This window comes from Chelonoidis abingdonii, chromosome 16, assembly GCF_003597395.2.
Source record: "Chelonoidis abingdonii isolate Lonesome George chromosome 16, CheloAbing_2.0, whole genome shotgun sequence".
Lineage (NCBI taxonomy): Eukaryota > Metazoa > Chordata > Testudines > Testudinidae > Chelonoidis > Chelonoidis abingdonii.
The window spans coordinates 14,502,640-14,517,328 of NC_133784.1; the positions used below are offsets into that span (position 1 = coordinate 14,502,640).

Below are 14,689 nucleotides of genomic sequence, written 5' to 3' on the forward strand. Positions count from 1 at the left end.
TTGCATGCATTCCTGCCCTACTCTGCACACCATGTACTACAGACACTAGGACTCACTAATACACCATCTGATTTCTTTGCAATTCGGGCTTGAGGAAAACAAAAAACGTTTCAGACCAATGTCTGTGTGAACAGCGGTCAAGTCAGCTGAACAGAGAGGGCAGCATGAGTCACGAGAGTTGTTAAGCCCAGTAAAGGCACTGGAGTCAAGTAACACCTCTGATGGTGAGGAGGTGGGCCTCTGCCCAGGGTACCTCAGCTGAATTCCTCACTGAGAGTTGGCTGGGACAGTCATTCAGAAGGAATACTATAAGAAAGGTGGAATAGTAGGTGAGGTGGGGTCCACTCCCCCTCCCTCAGCTACATCTGCAGCGTTGCTGTAGCATCGCTGTCACTCCAACAAAGCTCAGTATGGCAAGCGTCCTATTGTAGACCAGCCACTGGTGCTTTTACATTTCTGACCATGGAGATGACAGCTGAGCTTCCACCAGAGCAAGCATCAATAAAGCTAAACCAATACTCAAGCAAGAGTGGGAAAACCTCTAAAAAAGCTTTGTGAGGGCAGAGAAGGAATTGAGGGGGACATCTCCCCAAGTACACATGGTAGAAGCTGGTATGTTATGTCAATTTATGCATGTACAATCTTAAGTAACATTAAGTGAGTCAATAAGGTGCAGTCAGGCAAGGGATCCAAGTTTATCTGAATCTCCCCTAGAGAAGGGCCTGAATAGGGAGAGTTGTGGCATGCCTCACAGCTTCAGAGTAGATGCCATCACCCAGAGCTAGACACCATCACATGGGTAAGCACTTTCTGAACGGTACCCAGGCATTGGCAACAGTGTTTTAAAAACCAGAGAGTACATAAACTGCAAGAGAATCCAAACTCAGGTAAGTCACATCCTGGCAGTCAGAAAGGAGGCACTTTGTATTCATTTACATTAACCTAGGTTGAGCAAGCAGCCTGCAGGCTCTAGCACAGGAGGGAAGAGAACAACAACTGCTTTTCTAAGCTGAGAGTCACAACCACTACAAAGCTGAAGTCTGAAGCTGAAAGTAAAGGCACTGGGCTGACCAGACCTGGGGAGTTTTAAGATCCTGAGACCTCCAAGGTTTTTCTAGTCATTTTTACATCAGTTAAAATGAGTGAAAGTGCATTTTAAAAAAAAGCAAAAAGAAGAGCCCCTTTTCCCTGAGCATCTGGATGGGAGGGAGGACAACGTGTCCAGCAAATGCCGCCACTGTGCTGGCTCTTCCAGAACTTTATGGGTTGGGCAGCACTGGTAGTACTTACAGTAAGAGCCAGCTCACTTCCAAATGCAATACTGCTCTTGTAGAAAGTGATGGTGTTATTCAGCCCAGGTCCAGCTTTCTCCTGCCAGAGCCATGCCCCACAGGAGCAAGTCAGTGATAGTCACACACAGCAGCTGTTCCCAGCATTGCACACTGGCTGAACTCCAGCCTGACTGCAGCATAGCAGAGTCACTCAGAGACTGTCCCTGACATACTCCTGCTGACACAACCCTCTCTCCTAAGCACGTGCATTTGAGGCAAGACCACTTCCAAGCTCTCACAAAGATGACAAAGGCCTTGGAAGTCTCTGTGGCGGAAGTTTGGCTGCCTCCTTCTCCAAGTACCTCTTTTAGTAGCTGACCTCACAGCACCACAGATGTCACATGCCTTCCCTTACTTGAAGGGCTGCAGATGGGAGGAGAGAGAAATAAAGCTCATCCAGTTATCTGGAATCAGACTGCTAGCAAGTGTCTACCTCAATTCAGTCAGAGGGGTGAAACTCTGGAAACTTCAATGGATCGACACTGTGAAGTTCCACTCGCTGGTTTACTTCTGATTGGTGCATTAGGTGTTGCCCCATCATGGGCCTAACCTCCCTCTGCATGTGCATCTCTGGGCTGCGATGCACACGCTGGGCACATTTCAAAACAGTGATAGTCCTGTCCCAGGTGCATTGGTCCTATCTGGGAGGACTATGCCACACTTCTATTACATACAGAGTCTGGGGGCCAAGATACTCACTTGCTACATTGGAAGACAGTGACAGTCCTGTCTCGGCATGGTATGGGTGCACTGCAATCTGTGTCATGGATGGGACAGGTACACCAGGAAACGACACTGCTGTGGCTGCCAGAGATGGTGTTGTTACAGAATAGGGATACTGTGCTCCTATGAATGCTGGGTGGACACCCTAGAAAGGAAGCTGGGTATCAGTCATAGGAACGTAAGAACAGCCATACTGGGTCAGACCAAAGGTCCATCTAGCCCAGCATCCTGTCTTCCAACAGCGGCCAATGCCAGATGCTTCAGAGGGAATGAACAGAGCAGGGCAATTTTGAGTGACGCCCCCATCATTCAGTCCCAGTTTCTAGCAGTCAGAGGTTTAAGGATACCCAGAGCATGGGGTCACATCCCAGACCATCTTGGCTAACAGCCACTGACGTACCTATCCTCCATGAACACATCTAATTCCTTTTGGAACCCAGTTATACTTTTGGCCTTCACACCATCCGCTGGCAACAAGTTCCACAGGTTGGTGGTGCATTGCATGAAGTACTTCCTTTTGTCTGTTTTAAACCTGATACCTATTAATTTCACTGGGTGACCCCTGGTTCTTATGTTATGTGAAGGGGTAAAAAACACTTCCTTATTCACCTTCTCCACACCAGTCATGATTTTATAGAAATCTGTCATATTCCCTCTTAGTCATCTCTTCTTTAAATTGAAAAGTCCCAGTCTTAATCTCTCCTCATACAGAAGCCGTTCCATAACCCTAAACATTTTTGTTGCCATTTTTTTAACCTTTTCCAATTCCAACACATCTTTTTTGAGATGGGGCAACGATATTTGCATGTAGTATTCAAGATGTGGGCATACTATGGATTTATATAGAGGAAACATGATATTTTCTGTCTTATTATCTATCGCTTTCTTAATGAGTCCCATCATTCTGTTTGGTTTTTTGACTGCCGCTGCACATTGACTGGATGTTTACAGAGAACTACCCACAATAACTCCAAGATCTTTCTTGAGTGGTAACAGCTAATTTAGACCCCATCATTTTATAAGTATAGTTGGGATTATGTTTCTCAATGTCATTACTTTGCATTTATCAACACTGAATTTCATCTGCCATTTTGTTGCCCAGTCACCCAGTTCTGAGAAATCCTTTTGTAGCTCTTCACAGTCTGCTTGGGACTTAACTATCTTGAGTGGTTTTATATCATCTGCAAATTTTGCCACCTCACTGTTTACCCCTTTTTCCAGATCATTTATGAATATGTTAAATAGGACTGGGCCCAGCACAGATCCATGGGAGACACCACTATTTACCTCTCTCCATTCTGAAAACTCACCATTTGTTCTTACCCTTTGTTTCCTATCTTTTAACCAGTTACCAATCCATGAGAGGACCTTTCCTCTTATCCCATGACAGCTTATTTTGCTTAATAGCCTTTGGTAGGGACCTTGTTAAAAGGCGTTCTGAAAATTTAAGTACCCTATATCCATTGGATCCCCCTTGCTCACATGCTTGTTGACCCCCTCAAAGAATTCTAGTAGATTGGTGAGGCATGATTTCCCTTTACAAAAACCATGTTAACTCATCCCCAACAAATTATGTTCATATCTGTTGGATAATTTTGTTCTTTACTACAGTTTCAACCAGTTTGCTCCATATTGAAGTCAGGCTTACTGGCCTGTAATTTCTGGGGTCACCTCTGGAGCCCTTTTTAATAATTGGCATCACATTATCTATTCTGAAGTCATTTGGTATAGAAGCGGATTTAAATTATAGATTACGGACTACAGTTAGTAGTCCTGCAATTTCACATTTGACTTCCTTCAGAACTCTTGGGTGAGTAACATCTGGTCCTGGTGACTTATTACTGTTTATCAATTTGCTCCAAAACCTCCTCTAATGACACCTCAATCTGGGACAGTTCCTCAGATTTGTCACCTAAAAAGAATGGCTCAGGTTTGGGAATCTCCCTCACATCCTTAGCCATGAAGATCAATGCAAACAATTCATTTAGTTTCTTCACAATGACCTTACCATCCTTTAGTGCTCCTTTAGCATCTCCATCGCCCAGTCGCCCCACTTGTTATTTAGCAGGCTTCCTCCTTCTGATGTATTTAAAACATTTTACAATTAACTTTTTGAGTCTTTGGCTACTTGTACTTCAAATTCTTTTATGGCCTTCCTAATTATATTTTTACACTTCATTTGCCAGAGTTTATGCTCCTTTCTATTTTCCTCACTGGGACTTAGCTTCCACTTTTTAAAGGATGTCTTTTCGCCTCTCACTGCTTCTTTTACTTTGTTGTTTACTCACAGTGGCACTTTTTTGGTTCTCTTACTATGCTTACTATGTTTTTTCATTTGGGAGTATACATTTAAGTTGAGCCTCTATTATGGTGTCTTTAAAAAATTTCCATGCAGTTTGCAGGGATTTTACTTTTGGTACTGTATGTTTTAATTTTTGTTTAACTAACCTCCTCATTGTCACTGAAATTAAATGCTACAGTGTTGAGCCACTGTGGTGTTTTCCCCACCAAAGGGATGTTAAATTTAATTATATTATGGTCACTATTACCAAGTGGTCCAGCTATATTCACCTCTTGGACCTGACCTTGTGCTCTACTTAGGATAAATCAAGAATTGCCTCTCCTCTTGTGGGTTCCAGGACTAGCTGCTCCAAGAATCAGTCATTTAAGGTGTCAAGAGACTTTATCTCTGCATCACCTCCTGAGGTGACATGTACCCAGTCAATATGGGGATAGTTGAAATCCCCCATTATTATTGAGTTTTTTTATTTGAATAGCCTCTCTAATCTCCCTGAGCATTTCACAGTCACTATCACCATCCTGGTCAGTAATTCCAGCATGGAACTACTATCCATAGAGATTCTATGGTACAGTTTGGTTCATTTAAGATTTTTACTTCATTTGATTCTACGCTTTCTTTCACATATGGTGCCACTCCCCCACCAGCATGACATGTTTTGTTCTTCCGATATATTTTGTACCCTGGTACAAATCCCATTGATTATCCTCATTCCACCAAGTTTCTGTGATGCCTATTATATCAATATATTCATTTAATACGAGGCACTTTAGTTCACCCATCTTATTATTTAGACTTCTAGCACTGGTATATAAGAACTTTAAAATCTTGTCACTTTTTAGCTGCTACCCATTACATGATGTAATTGAATGAGACTTTTTAATCATTTGACTGTTTCTCATCAGATCCTACCTGTATTTTATCTTCCATACTCTCCTCCTTTTAGTAGACCATAGAGAATCTCCACTAATAGACCCTCCCCTAAGGGATGTCTCTGTCCGAACCACCTGTTCCTCCACATGGGTTGCCTTTCTCCTAGCCCTTAGTTTAGAAACTGCTCTACAACCTTTTTAAGTGCCAGCAATCTGGTTTCATTTTGGTGTAAGTGCAGCCCATCCTTCCTGTATAGGCTCCCCATTTCCCAAAAGTTTACCCAGTTCCTAATAAAATCTAACCCCCTCCTCCCTACACCTCTACTGCCTAGACTGCCAACTCTTTAGGGACGGGACATTTCTGTACCGTGCCTAGCATACTTTTGGCACTATAGCAATACAGTTGTAATGTCAATAGCTCATACTACACTAAATGTTCTCAAGTTGCTTTACATGCATTACCCACCCATGGGATGTAAGTAAATAAATCTGCTTTACACATGGGAAAGCTGGGTTAGAGACATGAAGTGACTTGCCAAGGCCACTAAATGAATCAGTGGCAGAGCTGAGACTGGAGCTCTAGGGATCTTGGTTCCCACCCCAAGCTCACCCCACTAGACTATGTTCCCTCTCAAAGAAGCTGAGCTAGGTTATCATGAACACAGAGGATTATCTATAGAACACCAGGCCACTGATGGTGACTCACCTGGGGGTACGCTGAGCCAGGCACAGGGAAGACTGCTGGGCGCGGCATGTGCTGGATTGGGTGTCCAATATACTGGGGGTTACAGGGTATATGGGTCTGGAGAGTAGTGTAGGGGTGCAGGCCCTGGGTGTGTGCATGTGCCATTGCCGGCCCGGCCATCGTATGCTGCTGGTAGATAGTTGACCCCACAGAGATCACCGGCACTACTGTGGCTGCTGCTGTCACTGCAGCTGCCACTGTCACAGTGGTGGGCTCAGCAGTCACCCTGCTGTCTGTCAATCCGCGCACTGCTTCAGAGCCTGCCCGGGCACCACTGGCGCTGCAACCAGTGGCTCCTTCTCTCTGCGCCGGGGTCCCACCAACAGTCTGTTCATACAGCCAGTACCACTGGTGTGCCACTTCAAACAGGACTTCTGGGTACACCCCACCTCCTTTGGCTGCCTCTTCCACGGCCATGCAGGCCTTCTCCAGCATCAGGTTATCCTGAGAAGGGGGCAGAGAGTGGAGAAAACAAACTCAACAGAATGAGGGATAGGAGAAAACTGCAGCAGGTAAGACACCAAGGACTGCAACACGCCTCAGAATGGCCAATGCTGCCCAAAGCAGTCAGCCAGCAGGATAATAACCAGAGACTGCCCACAAAGGATAGAAGAAATATCTATAATGCAGCACTGGAATCAGTGCTGTGTTACTCTGTCTTCACAAGGCAGGGAGGAGCCAATCCCACCGATACCAGTTGACTCCCTGGCATGTCCAGGACCTGTGGAGGTCAGACTGCCCCCAGGAAGCGATGCTTACCTGCTCCTTGCACTGCACCAGGGCTCTCTGGATCTCATTTGGGTTCAGAGCATGGGCATGGGGCAGGCAGCTGAGTGCCAATTCAGCAGCTGCTCGCACCATGTTGGAGTCCCTGGCCCTTGAAGCCCTGTCTGCCAATGATGCCACTTCCGGAGGAGTCAAGTGTCCATCCCAACACTCCACCAGAATGTTCAAGGCTGCGCTGCCAATCTCCATGGCCTGCCCTAGTAACCAGAGGGGAAGAGAAGGACAAGCATCACACACTACCCTCCACAGACTCAATCACAGCACCAATCAGTTCTTTTGGGGAGAATCAGACTCGTTGACTCCGAGGCCGGAAGGGACTATTGGGCTCACCTAATCTGACCCCCTGTATAGCACAGGCCAGAGACTGCCCCCAAATCATCCCTAGAGCAGATCTGTTAGAAAAACATCCAGTCTGTCTGGATTTTAAAATTGTCAGTGCTGGCGAATCCACCACGCCCCTTGGTAAACTGTTCCAATGATTAAAAATGTGCACCTTGTCTCCAGTCTGAATGTGTCTAGTCTCCACTTCCAGCCATTGGATATTATCAGGAGGGTTAAGGTTAGAGATGCCATGTCTCTGCAGGGGGAGAAGCCTTGAATTCCCCAAAATACAAGACTTCCCTTGGGGAAGGCAGGTGAAACCCAAGTGCTCTCCTCAAGCTTCATGCCCAACTGGCAAAGGCAGGGCCTTGAATAAGCAAAGAGCTCATGCTCTTGCATCATACTAGTAGTGACACAGTAGCACTGCCGAATCTTAGACACAGCTCTGTGCAGCTGCTCGACCAGCAAGACAGGCATGGTAGGCCAGAGCGCTGTCTACAGGGGGAAGGTGGAAGGCAGCAACAGGATAAGTTAGCCAAGAGCCCCCCACTGCTACTGGATTAACATTCTCCTTAGGTGGCCTGGAGAATGCCTGAATGTACGCTAATACACAGGAAGGAATCAGACACTTGTAAAGGGCCTGGGGGATATTCCAGCCTGAGAAAAGGGAACTAACTTTTCCTCATATGAGAAATACATCAACATTCCTTTAGCTTTCCATTACAGCTATCTGAGCTCTCCAAGCCACAGTGAGGAAGCTAGCAGTGGCTCTGAGTGTAATGGGGTACAGGAGGAAGGTCAAAGTCTCCAACACACTCAGCCACATCAATGCTTTGCAAGTGTCTCTCATCAGCAGAGATCCTCAGAGAGGCCTTATCCTACTAAGACAATCCTATGCCAGTCCCCGCCTTCCCCTTGCCCAGAGACTTCTGAGCACTGCAGCTGGTTATGGTGCAAAGTCAAGAAGTAGGTATTGGCACCAGAATCCTCCCCAAGCTGTAGTAAACACCACCTGTGCAAATCCTTGCCACCTGGTGTGTGCAACTGTCCATGGCAGGCTGCAGCTGTGTGCATCAGTGTCTCGGCAGTGATGTTACTAAAATCAAGCTCCCCACCCCACCAAATAAAGAGCACCCTAATAATGCTGCCCTAACCTGTGATCCAAGAGACGTGGGAGGAGTAGGTTCGAGAGAGCCAGTTGGGAGACACAAAGTTGTGCAGCCCTAGTGCATAGAGCCCAATCTCGAAGGCGCAGAGATGGAGGTTGCGGTGAGGCCCCTGGTGCCCACCGCTGGAGGAGGGATGAGTGAAGATGGAGGTACTGCTGTTTCCACCCGCCTTGATAAGAACCGTCTTGGCCAATTCAAAGTAGAAGTGAGCAGCTGCTTCCGAGGGTTGGTTTGGGACGTGAGGCGCATGGCTTTCTGGCCGCCTCCCTTTATACCTGGAATGACAAGATACAGGAGCCATTTGGCAAGCAAGCACAGAACTCTTCTCTTCAGGTTAAGCAAGCTCCCACTAGCAGGCACTCCACAGATGTACACAGGCACTCCATAGATGTACACAGGCCTGTGTATACACTTGACTCTGGACCAAGGAAGCCATAAGGTGTCATGTAGTGAGGGAAGAAAGTGGATCTTACCTGCCAACTTCCACAGTCTTTGCACGTGCTCCACCACTGGCTCTCCTGCTGCCACTCGAGGATGATGAGCCCAGTGAGTCACTGGACGAGCTGCTGATGCTGTCACTGTCCTGTCCTCTGCCCCAGGAGGTGGCTGCCCATCCCCCACGAAGGGGCCGCCGACTGAGGGTTGGAGAGCTGTCAGAGGTGGTTTCCGGAGCACTGCTGTCAATACTGGCCATACCTACAACACCACAGACAACAAAGGGCATGTCAACGGGCAAGCTCCTCTCCAAGACCATTGCACACCTGAACAGGTTCCAAGCCATTCACACCACAGGCAGTGTAAACAGCTGAGGAGGGTTTTATTTCTTTGCAAACCACAACTGGAATGTACATTCATAGACAAAACTGGTCAGTTCATCCAACCAACCCTGCACTGATTTTGCAGTTTCAAATACAGAAAAGTCCACAGCTCCCCGACAGAAGGGGAAAGGAAGCCTGTTGCACACACTTCCCTACCACACACACTCCACGTAGATCTTTGGTACATTTCAATGAAGAGGATCGAAGCAATTATACATATCAACCACCAAGACCAACAGACTGCATATTTATTTTATGGTTTTATCGAAAGAATGCAGTACAATGTTCCCATTGTATATATGATATTTAACATCCCATCCAATTTAAACAGAAGAGTTCCCCACTCACAATCCTAAGGCAACTTACCCCCAAACACACACAGATCCCACAGAAAACAGCAGAAGGGGGTAACTCAGCCAGTGAGCCAGTGGCAGCGTATCTGAGTTTGGCACAGAGCCCAAAATCATGGTGCCCTGCTCCCTGGGCCAGCACGAGATGAGGGCACTGTGGAAACAGTGCACCCATTCAGTTCCAACATACCTAAATCACTAGCCAGAACACAGCTAGTGTTAAATACAAGGGACTTTACAGGGCAAGACCTGTGTTCCCACCCCAAAGAGCTTACAGTCAGAGAACTGCTTTTTTCAGTGAGGGGAGAGACTGACAAGAGAGTGGAATGGTGGGTGAACTGGTCTGTCCCTGCAGAGGGCCTAGCACAGCTTTGGATGCTGTATGACTTGATTACCTCATACCTGTGTGTTTCTTCTTCTGCCTGACAGGTGAGCCCCAGCATCTCCCATTGTATCCACCTCGACTTCCAAGGGCCAGACGACTGGGAACCTTCCCCTCCTGTTTCACGACACTGGACTCCCCAGGCGGCTCGCAGGGAGACCTCTGAGAGCTCTCTGGACAAACGGGAAAGCAGCAAGAGACAGTGAAACAAGTCTTGAAACATATGAAGCCAGATGTCTCTGAACATCCCCATGCCTTTGTAAAGGCATAAACATTGCTTCTCTTGCTGCTCAAAAGAAAACGCAGCCAGGTGAAGCACCTAGGGCTGTGAAGGATAATCTGCAGACCTGGATTTTGATACAGATCCCCCTTTTCTCATCCTAGGAGATGGGCGCTAAAAACACAGCTGGCTTTTACATGTACAGGTTTACTCTTCAGTCGAGATAATACAGGGTGCTCTGGTATTTTTATCTGAGTTCCACATACATAATCCTGCCCCAGGCTGAGAGTGAATACACTTTACGTTGTGTTTCAGGTCCTGCCCTGTCCACCTTCATCTTCCCCTCATGCTCTTCAGAAGGAGAACAGGACATTTCCAATAAGCAAAGGCCAGGATTCAGCACAGAGCAGGAAAAGAGCTGTTTCTAAAAGGGACTCTTAAAGGTCACTTGTTCCAATTGCAACTGCCAAGGAAAATCCAAGTTATCCCTTCTTACATTACGGTGGTAACACAGCGATAGTGAATTCTCTTAAGCTTTCAGTTACAGCATTCCTACATCCTTAGGCTAAATCTTCATACTAAAAAACAGAATATTCTTGTGTGGCTGTTTTGGAGAAAAAAAAGGATTTTACATTAGAAGAGCTTTAAACAAAAAGGTTTTAACATCTTTTTAAATTCTCACAATTATTTTTTAAAGAGACTTCTAGTATTAAATAATCACTTATTTTCCAAAAATGTTCCTGAAGAGTCTTTTCCTGTAAAAGACAGAATCAGGACAAATGGGACTGTATTAGCTGAGAAACAGGACAGGGTTGCCAGGACATGGAAATGAAAGAAACACAGGAGTGTCAAGATCACTGAGTTGCTACTTTAGCAACTAAAGAAAAGATGATCTACTGGTTAAGAACCAATACTGAAGGGAGGTAGACTGAATTCTACTCCTGGCTCTGACACTGACCTATTATAGGGTTTGGGGCAAGCCATTTAAGCTGTTTTCTCATCATGTATAAATAAGGTTGTAGGGGGAAAATACAGCAATTAGTACATGGTCATGTAATTATAAACTATACTACACTGTAATGCATATGCTGAAGAGGTAAAGCTACAGATATGCATAATGTTTCCAGTGGTGTCAGGCTCCCACTGGGTCACATGGAAAAAAAAAAATCACACTCAGCACTTAAAAGTTTACTGAGCCATGAAGTTTTTCCACAAGAGCCAAAAACACTTCTGTAAAAGCAGCAAAGAATCCTGTGGCACCTAATAGATGTAAGCAGAGTCAGGATGAGCTCTACCCTGACATCTGGTGGAAAGAATTTCAGAGAGTGTATTTGCATAGGCACGCCTACCCCATCCCAGGTTGCCGAGCTGTGGGACTGTTTTGTGACAGAAATGACTCAACCCCAGTGGGGTGGGTCTTGCAGAGCAAGGGGACAAGGGGGTCCCAAAACCCCCAGTGAAAATTTGAGAGAGGGGGCTGGGACAGGTACTTGCTGGTGGTGCAGCCTCCTGTGGAGCTAAGAAGCACCAGTCCACCCCTACCTCTCTCTCACTGTGGAATATCAGAATTGGATTTCTTATTCCCTATAAACTCTATATACAGGTACTGAGCTGAACTCACTTGGGTAATGGCTAGCATGGCCCCCATTGGCTGAGATCACTAAGAGCTGAAATCACTAAAGAGCTGAATGGCACTGAGTACTGTGCTAACTAGTGTGGGGAGCTGAAGCAAACTCGTGGAACAGATGCAGCTGTGGAGTTGGAGCAGTTTGTGGAGTGGAGCAGTTTGTGGGGACAGCTGGAGCGGATCACAAGACATCTGGTGGAGCAGAGCGGCTGGCAGAGCGGAGTAGCTGTGGGACGGGCGGAGTGGCCCACAGAGCAAGCGGAGCCGAGCAGTTTGCAGGGACAACCGGAGCAGCTCACGGGGCAGCTGGTGGAGCAGAGCAGTTTGTGAGGACGGCTGGGGGAGCAGAGTGGAGCGGCTGGTAAAGCAGAGCAGTTCATGGAGAAGGCGGAAGCAGAACCCACGGAGAGGTAGGGCAATTGGCCCCGGACCACGTAAGGTGCCCCTTTCTACCCAGGCTGGGGGGAGGAACCTCTGCAGATAAACTCTCGAACTTTGGGGCTGCCTGACCCAGGACAGAGACTTTTGGATTGTGAGACTTTTGGGACTGTGGGTTATTTGGGGGTTGCCGGACTCAAGAGCCCAGGGAAAAGGACATAGCCCAATTTCCTGGGGTGGGTCTTTGCTCACGGTTTGGTCTAGGAACTCTAGTTGAAGTGTTTTCCCAATTTAGTGCTTGTTGTTTATTTCATGTAATTAAACCTTTTCTGCTACACCGAGACTCTGTGCTTGTGAGAGGGGAAACATTGCCTCTTTGAGGCACCTAGGGGTGGGTGTAAGATTTTCCCAGGTCACTGGGTGGGGGCTCGAGCTGGTTTGGCATTGGTTATTGAAACGGAACCCCTGGATACTGAACCCGGTCCTTGTTGCTGCCAACTCAGAGGGGCAGAAGGGTTACATAGACTAACAGACATTTTGGAGCATGAGCTTTCCTGGGTGAATACCCACTTCGTCAGATGCATGACAAACTTCTGCCACTCAAAACTTGAGGACAAATTGTGGCATTAAGCCTCAGCCTTGCAATGGGACTGCGCAGAACTGCAGTGTCCCAGCAAGAGCTCAGAGAGACAATGCCTCCCCCCAAGCTCCTGGGGGATGCAGCCATCGTGTCACACTTAGAGGGGACAGCTTGTACTTTTGCTGCCAACCAAGAAGATTGATTTCTATGCCAAACTTCCCGCTCCAGCAGTTTTAGCTGCTTAAAGAAAGGTCAAGACCCCCTTTTTTAAAATAAATAAATAAATAAATAAATAAAAGGGGAGCAAAATGTATTTTTCTAATTCCTTTTGTTCATAATCAATGACCTGTTTTCCGTCAAAGTTAAAAAACCAGTTGTCAGAGATCAGGCTTAGAACAGTGCAGGTTTAACAGCTCAAACTTTCAGAGAGTTCCATGCAGCTGAAGCCAGAGGTTTAGAATGGAAATGCTCCATCAACCTTTCCTGTAGCTATTGCTATAGTCTCCAGCTATAACAGTGTTGGTAGGAAGATGTTAGAAGGGAACATCTCTCTTGCACTGCTTGTCATTCCCATACATGTGATGTGATGTTTGCCATTAAAGCAAGGGCACAGAGCACACGGGGAAACATGCTTCAGGGAAGGGAATTTATGCTCCTCTCCCACTGTTAACTCCCTTTCACATTTACTTCTCACTTTCATCTAGTTTGCTGTTCTAGTCTGTTGATGTCACAGATGCCCCTAAAGCTGTACATAGGGTTTTTCGGGTAACTCCACAGCACTGTAATACCGACATAAAAGACATTACTAGAGCAGTCTCTTAAAATGAATCAGGAACCAGTTTATCATTTGCTCTCTAGAGACAGGAAGCTTGAAGAGGTGAGTAAATTGTTCTGTAATATGTGAGTGGACAGAAATGCTTGAAGTGGGCGGGTTATTTTACCCTAGGAGCGAGGTGCAGTAGATGAAGGAGTTCAGTGACAGTCGATTATCCAGACCATTACACAAATCAGCCCTGGCCTCCTCCCAAAAGGAACAAGGACTTCAGTTTCCCGTCCTGTCAGTAAAGACAGGGCATTCTGCATGATCCCACTGGAACAGCAGATCTCTTACCCTGTGCACTCTTCTCCACAAAGCTTTCAGAAGGACTGCTCTGGACTGCAGTGGTTACACCTGCTTGCTGAGTGACTGATGTCCCTGGAAGCTGCTGGATAGCTGTGGTGGATTGGGCAGCATGTTTGGAAGGAGATTTCTGATTGGCTACTGTGGGCTTGCTGGATGAGTAGAAGGAACTCAGAGTCTGTGGCTTGTGTGTTTGGCTCTCTCTGTCTAGCAGTTTGTCTAAAATCTTTAATAGGGGGAGAAAAATCGGGTTAGAGGCAGAGTGAGAAAACACCCATTATCCCAAAGGATATGGGCAAGGTACTAATTCAGCTTCTTACTGGGGGAAAATAAATTCTGTTAGACAAGAGTGTCAAGAAAATACATGTCATAGAATCAGAATAGCAGGGTTGGAAGGGACCTTAGGAGGTCATTTAGTCCAACCCCTTGCTCAAAGCAGGACCAATCCCCAACTAAATCATCCCAGTCAGGGGTTTGTCAAGCCTGACCTTAAAAACCTCTAAGGAAGGAGATTCCACCACCTCGCTAGGTAACCCATTCCAGGGCTTCACCACCCTCCTAGTGAAAAAGTTTTTCCTAATATCCAACCTAAACCTCCCCCACTGGCACTTGAGACCATTACTCCTTCTTGTATCATTTAGTACCACTGAGAACAGTCTAGATCCATCCTCTTTGGAACCCCCTTTCAGGTAGTTGAAAGCAGCTATCAAATCCCCTCTCATTCTTTTCTTCTGCAGACTAAAACAATCCCAGTTCCCTCAGCCTCTCCTCATAAATCATGTGCTCCAGGCTCCTAATCATTTTTGTTGCCTTCTGCTGGACTCTTTCCAATTTTTCCACATCCTTCTTGTAGTGTGGGGCCCAGAACTGGACACACTACTCCAGATGAGGCCTCACCAATGCTGAACAGAGGGGAATGATCACATCCCTCAGTCTGATGACAATGCTCCTACTTATACAGCCCAAAA

At 46.5% G+C, this 14,689-nt stretch overlaps 1 protein-coding gene across 10 annotated transcripts in view; it reads right to left on the reverse strand.

The window, feature by feature from the left end:
* ZSWIM8 (zinc finger SWIM-type containing 8) overlaps positions 1 to 14,689 on the reverse strand; it is a 135,068-nt gene that overhangs the window by 11,056 nt on the left and 109,323 nt on the right. For 9 of the 10 annotated variants that reach the window (XM_032778294.2, XM_032778295.2, XM_032778298.2 and 6 more), the window contains 7 exons: positions 13,713 to 13,947; positions 9,817 to 9,969; positions 8,720 to 8,942; positions 8,232 to 8,521; positions 6,730 to 6,953; positions 5,932 to 6,414; positions 2,031 to 2,199 (listed from right to left, as the gene is read on the reverse strand). In XM_032778294.2, the coding sequence (XP_032634185.1) occupies positions 2,031 to 2,199; positions 5,932 to 6,414; positions 6,730 to 6,953; positions 8,232 to 8,521; positions 8,720 to 8,942; positions 9,817 to 9,969; positions 13,713 to 13,947 (1,777 nt within the window). Of the gene's footprint in view, positions 1 to 1,290; positions 1,695 to 2,030; positions 2,200 to 5,931; positions 6,415 to 6,729; positions 6,954 to 8,231; positions 8,522 to 8,719; positions 8,943 to 9,816; positions 9,970 to 13,712; positions 13,948 to 14,689 lie in introns of all 10 variants that reach the window. The other variant, XR_012657090.1, reaches the window with a different exon arrangement.